Consider the following 6,428-nt stretch of genomic DNA (forward strand, 5'->3'; position numbering starts at 1 on the left):
AAATATATCTTTTAGGATCTAAATGTTTTGGGGGGGAAAGGAGGCTGAGAAAGGGAGAATGTGTTGGGAAATGCGGTTTTGATTGACTGTTGAATACAGTAGCTCCTGGTGTGTGACTGAAAGTTGGATGAAGTTGTAAAGAACACTGTGTATTCAGTATGACCACACTGACTTAGCACTCATATTAGAGCTGTCAGTGGGAGAGGGTTACCAGGGAGCCAAACATTAGGGGAAAAAAAGAAAGAACTCACACACAGACATACTCATGCACACACAAACATAGAGCCAAGTATGCAAACACACACACACACACACACACACTTCTATACTTTAGATGCTTATTGTCTTCTTCTTTTCCAGACTTTAACTCATCTTCCTGGTCTTCAATAGGGGTGAGTGCTGTGGTGAGTCTGCCTGTAGGGGTAATGGAGAGATCCCAGTGTCCAGTAGGGGGCGCTGATGAGAGCCTGTGTGAATCCGATGCCCTGTGGTTGGGGGAAGAGGGATTGGAGGACAGTGGAGATGGCCAGTGGAGAAGCACTTGCCACACGGATGACATGGATGACTCCGACTCCCTGATCTCTCAACGGACCCTATCCCCTAACGCTGGCCCAGACGGGCCTTCTTATAGCCCCTCTTGGGCCCTGGCCTACTATGGAGAAGAATGCTTCAGTCAGGAGGTCACAAATTATGCCTTCAAACTGGGCCGCCACAGTAAGTCTCCCAGTCTGGAGGAGAAGACACAGGTATGCATGTGTGTGTGTTTATGTATGTATGTGTATCCTCGTGTTGCTTTGCATCCATGTGCAGATGGGTGTGTGTATGTGAGTGTGTATGTGTGTGTTTATGTGTGTGTGTGTGTTCATGTACATGCATGCTTTTGAGTGTTACTTGTCTTGATTTGTTCCTAATCCTAATTTTCAATATCTACTTAATGCAAACTGTTTTAAAAGGATCCACCTTTCTTAGAGCAAGAATTTTACCAGGTATGTTTTTAGTAAACCGTTCAGCGAGCGTTTGAGAAAAACCTTGAACAGTGAATATTCATTCTCATTCATCTCAGTAATTAAAAACATGTTTGGAGTAGAATTTGCCATTTCAATGAAGTATTTGCCATTTCAACTGAATTAGGGCCAGGACATTGCATTTTAGATTTAATCTGGACATTATCATATAAAATATCAATATTAAATATTAACAACGATTAAACTGCCACTGCATGAGTGGTTATTACAATTTGTAATAGAATATTAATCAACTCTCTTTGTCTGTGAGAGCTTTGATGATAGTGGAGAGGGTTTTTTTTTTTTTTTCATTAAGACCCCCTTGGAGTGGGAGCGGTCAGGCCCCTGTCTCACTCTCGCACACCAGGAAAAGAGAGGGGGGGGGGGTCCATATGTGTTTCAGATGTGTGTTGCTTCTCTTACTTCAAAGACCCATTGATTCCTGTAACCATAGAGAGAGAGAGAGAGAGAGAGAGATGGGGTTGGGGGGGGGGGGGGGGGGGGGTTAAATTGCACTGTAAAAACAGAAGGCTGAATCCACAGAGAGAGCTCTCTGCCAAACCTGATGGAAAACATGCATCCACTTAGCAGCGCTTATGAATACCATTTTACATAATGTTTTATTAGCTTATCCAAAATGTTTTCTCTTCTTTTTGGGGGAATTTTTCACACTTTCTTGCCCAAATTTTAGATGTCCAGTTACCCATGATCTCTTATAAATTGCCTTTTCTCAGGGTGAACGATTCTAACGCATATTTCTCACCACGTGCATGAAGCCCACCACTGCGTCTTATAACTGTACCATACATATCTTGGATTTATTATGCTTTCAATGACATTTAAATGTGCTTTAAGACATAATGTGAACACTAATGACTAAGATGTTGCGTCTACAATTTATCATAATGTGTATATATCACATCAATAAACATTGTGCTATTATATATGAAAAAGTTAGAAGAAAACTGCAACCAAAGACATTTAAATTTTGCAGTAGATTCACAATATCCATTAGATCAGGGGTGGGCAAATCCGGTCCTGGAGGACCGTGATATTGCTGTTTTTCTTGTCAACTAACTAAATACAATCTGTGATTGGCTGAAGAGCGTGCACACCTGTTTTCAAGGTGAAAATCAATGGGTAACTAAGAGGTGAAAACAAAAACCAGCAGGACACTGGCCCTCCAGGACTGGATTTGCCCACTCCTGCTTTGGACGTTATTAGTTCTCATTATGTCATATAACTAGAGTATAAAATCCTACAGCTGTGGATATATCTTATTCTTGAAACATTATGAAAGGGGTATTCATAAGAAATGTTATCACACATTCACTCTACTTGTTCTGCATCCAGCCATAGCATCTGTGACATTAATGCCTGACATAAAGTAAAGTGGTTCCTTTTCAATCTGTCACAAACTACCACCAAATGGGATTCAGTCTATCCTGGTGAGAGTGGCTAAGACCGTGCCGTACTCCAAAAGCTAACCTGTGCGTCACATCATCTAAAAGGAAAGTACAGCATGCCAATTAGCCTTCCTCTCTCAGCTAAGCACAGGGCTTACAAAATCCTGTACAGTCAAGCTGATTCGCTGTTCAAAGGAAACAAATTTCACATAAAATTTCACTTCTGGAAGGTGGGTTCTGGCTCCTTCTCTGTGTGATATTTCGCATTAGCCTCAGACCATTGATTGATCACCATTTGCCATTCTCCCTAGAAGGTCCTGTGCTAAGAATATTAGCTATCCCAGGCTCAGGGGTGTTTTTAGCAGTGTGGCATTGAGGATGTTGGCCTCCTGACCTGACTGGACACAGTTGCAAGGCACGGGTTGAGAATGGCTGTTTTTGAGACCATTCAGTTGGTGCGGGTGCCATCTACTTTATACTTCCAAATCTTTGACTGTGATCTTGTGATTTTTGTGATACCTTTTAGATGATGGTCACGATCAACCTTTTTTATCTGTGATTGCTACATGCCATGTGGCCAGACGGTGGCTTCCCTGGGTATCATGTGGAAGTCACAAGATTTCTCTGAAGTGCATTTGTGGGGCACTTTGTCGTCAGAGATCTTCTGTTTTCTGAGCCTTGGGGACTCATTGTGGACACCCTCATACGTTTGAGGCGTTAGATCAGTCAGACCTCAAGACTCTGCTGATCAAGAGAGTTATTCTGTTCTCAACAGTTTCCTTCAAGCATGTCGCCAACTTGCATGGCCTGTCTGTTCATCGACCACATAGGCTACGTGCTTTTCTGCTGTTGGTACAACTTTTGTGACCTAATAGTTAACAGTGATTGTGGCTTCCTTCATAAAGTAGGTTATTGAGTTGGTTGCATTTCACTTCCCTGTGTCCTATTCTCGCACTTCACTCTCATGCAGACAGAACGCACAGCCTGTCTAAAAAAAGCAGTTAGATTCTTGTCTCTTGTGGTTCATAGGGAAAAGCCTTTTGAGACAGAGTCTGGCTTATTGAATTGTGGCTACAAACTGTGCACTAGTGTTGGTGGCCAGGTGGCCTTCCCTGTAATGAACATAGCAGAGAGTCCAGATTAAGTGGCCAGGTCAAGTTTCATGACACTGCTAATGTGCCCCTGAATACGGAGTTTAACCCAACTTCACTCCAGGGGTGCCACAACATGGCTGACCCTGCCCTTGGACCTCTAATAGAGAGTTCCCTCCTGCTGATGCAATCAATCAACAGTGATGTCAGAGTTGAAGAAGAAGGTACTGTATAGTATTGTATTGTATCCTGTTACTCAGGCTTCAGTAGGCAGAGAAGGAAGACCAGTCATGCCTGACAGTATGACTGTAGATGTGGAGAGGTCTACAATAAAGTGGCACGCACTGGCTGACCCTCATCATATGGCCAAAAGTTCATACCTAAGCTGACCAGGATAGACCATGTTCTCATTTGGTGGTCGCTCATTCCCCTCTTTAGAGAACTATAGGTACACGGGTGACAATATGATTAACAGACCCATCTTTCTGTTTGCGTGGAATTGATACCTGATGCTTGTGATGATTCGGCCTGTGTAGGAGCTTCAACAGCAACTGACAATTGAGACCAGAAATTTGAGGAAGACCAGAAATTTCTACCATCGACTGCTGCACCAAGAAAGAAAAAACAAAGGTAAAAAAAAAAAAGAAAAGAATGTGTGGGGTGTGCTGCAATTCTTATTGAACTCTTGGAGGGAAAAAAAGCAGAATCATTATATAAGAGAATTTTCAATTGGTTTGTGTCAGGACAATAACATGTTTGTCTTTCATAAAGGTTCAGAAGGTAAAGTGATGCTGTCCAAACTCAAGCTTCAGTTTGAAGAGCTGAAATCCAAAGTGGAGTTTCTAGACTCGGTTAAGAAATATCTTCAGGTCTGTTTGCATTTGTTTATTCACGCTTAAAATTATTTAAACAATATTCGTAAAGACTGTTAACATCACATCATTTCATAGCTCACATCAGATTGTCACACAGTCTGTATTTTGATCACCGCAAATCACCGCAAAGTTACATAATACCATGTTATTATAGATGATCCCTTGCTGTAGAGCTAGATTATCTCACCTGCAAAGAGCATTGACACAGAGGATTAGAAAACCTGCTGCCTGTCTCCTGTATGTGATTTATTAATGTCTGTTTCCTAGAGCCGCTTACTTTCCGTTTTTTTTCCACTTGTCAGCTCAGCTAGCCAACAGGCTTCATTCTCAGCTCATGTGCCAATAGCTTCATTTGACAATAGCTTCTTGTCAAAGCACTGAGAACTTGATTGTAGTGCACATTCTAGAACCTATATTGGATGATTGTGTAGGCCTTTTAATGTATTAATTTTGCATCCAGTTGCGCAAAATTATTTAATATTTTATCAGCGATATGTAAAACACAAAGAAGGCCGACAGAATGTTACATTATCTCAGGAGAATTAATGAAAAAGTAGTGAAGTAATGCAACCGAAAATATTTTCACTAAGTCAATTGACACTCGTGCCATTCTCTGGAATATCGTAAATTTTTTAATAAACTTCCAAACTGGGCTTCGTTTCAGGTGGGATTGTGGGATTTTCTGCTTCTGAATCATTCATTGAAGTTGCATTTGTCCTGCGGCTCTAGATTAAATAGGTAGACATCCATCAACATGAGATGATCTCATGAGAATCTTGCGGTCGATGTTCAATTAAGTTGCCCCATAGTCTTTTTCAGGTTCATAGTCTTTCTTTCAGACTGTTATCAGGTATGTTTTCACAGGTTGGTCCACTAATCTTTACCCAAACAAACTGCAATATTGCGTTAGTGTCTCTCACTGTAATACGCTGTAATAATGTCCCACACTGTAATGCTGATAATAGATGGCAGTAATGTCACAATGAGGTACGGCTGTATGTTTTTTATTTGTTCACTCTGTGCGTGTGTGTGTGTGCACGTGTGTGTGTGTGTGTGTGTGTGCATGCGTGTGCACGTGTGCGTGTGTGTATATGTGCATTTATGTGTTGGGGGGAAGCAGGTGTTGTCAGTGGATCAGTGGGGTCTGGATCCTGCTGCCCTGCCCTCTCTTGCCCTGTCTGATTCTCCTGGACTGGACACACAGTCCTGCGAGGACCCCTCTGCTCTCAGTCTGGTTTGTGAACAACGCAGAGGAAAAGGCAGCTGCCCCCTAGTGGCAGGAACTCCCCTTGGTTTAATGTCATACCTATATGCCAGGTGAAATATCCCTCACTTTAAAATTGTAGTGTGGGAGTCTGGTCATGAAACTCGTTGGATAATGTGTTATCATAGCTTTTATTACCAATGCTCAATAGTGATTCTGCACAGTTATGTTTAGGTTTATCAGGAATAACTGACTGCATGACTCATAAATAAATTAAGATTAATGTTAAGATGAGGAAAATAAGCCTTAAACATAGAATGTAATTTCATATCTTGAAGTTGTTTTGTGATCAAATCAAACTGAATTGAAATGAACTGGATCGATGTGAACAGGGCTGAATTGGATTGTATCGGTCTTGTGCGCTGATATTGCTTTTCATAATTGAACTAATCTGAGGAGAGTTGAAGAAAATTGAACTAAATAATATTATAAGTGGGACATAGCTACTGAATTCTTCGGCATGTACTTAGCTCATTCCAAACAAACAACACAACCACTGCTTTATTGGGGTATTTGTTTTGTACCATCTGTGGATGTGTTAATAATTCCATACACACTAAAGGTTTCTCTAATTGCATCGCAAAGGAATAACCTTAGTTAATTGCTATCATGTAGAGACAGAAGCTCTTAGTCTCATGGCTTTTTTTAGACAAACATTTTCTGAGCAGAAAGTGTGGAGCTGTTTATTTCACATTGACAGTCTCCTCTCTTGCCCTGACAGAAATGCCCATTTGGAGGGCTACATTCAGCAGTTCCTCTACACCTATCGCTACTTTTGTACACCAGAG

The 6,428-nt window shown here is 41.4% G+C and overlaps 1 protein-coding gene across 1 annotated transcript in view; it reads left to right on the plus strand.

The window, feature by feature from the left end:
* Positions 1-6,428, plus strand: part of kndc1 (kinase non-catalytic C-lobe domain containing 1) — a 33,636-nt gene that overhangs the window by 19,693 nt on the left and 7,515 nt on the right. The window contains exons 17-22 of the mRNA XM_030772274.1: positions 361-746; positions 954-986; positions 4,038-4,131; positions 4,273-4,370; positions 5,497-5,693; positions 6,362-6,428. The exon at positions 6,362-6,428 is cut by the window's right edge and continues 44 nt beyond it. Coding sequence (XP_030628134.1) covers positions 361-746; positions 954-986; positions 4,038-4,131; positions 4,273-4,370; positions 5,497-5,693; positions 6,362-6,428 — 875 coding nt within the window. The remainder of the gene's footprint in view (positions 1-360; positions 747-953; positions 987-4,037; positions 4,132-4,272; positions 4,371-5,496; positions 5,694-6,361) is intronic.

The sequence above is a fragment of the Chanos chanos genome, chromosome 4 (assembly GCF_902362185.1).
Source record: "Chanos chanos chromosome 4, fChaCha1.1, whole genome shotgun sequence".
NCBI classification, from domain to species: domain Eukaryota; kingdom Metazoa; phylum Chordata; class Actinopteri; order Gonorynchiformes; family Chanidae; genus Chanos; species Chanos chanos.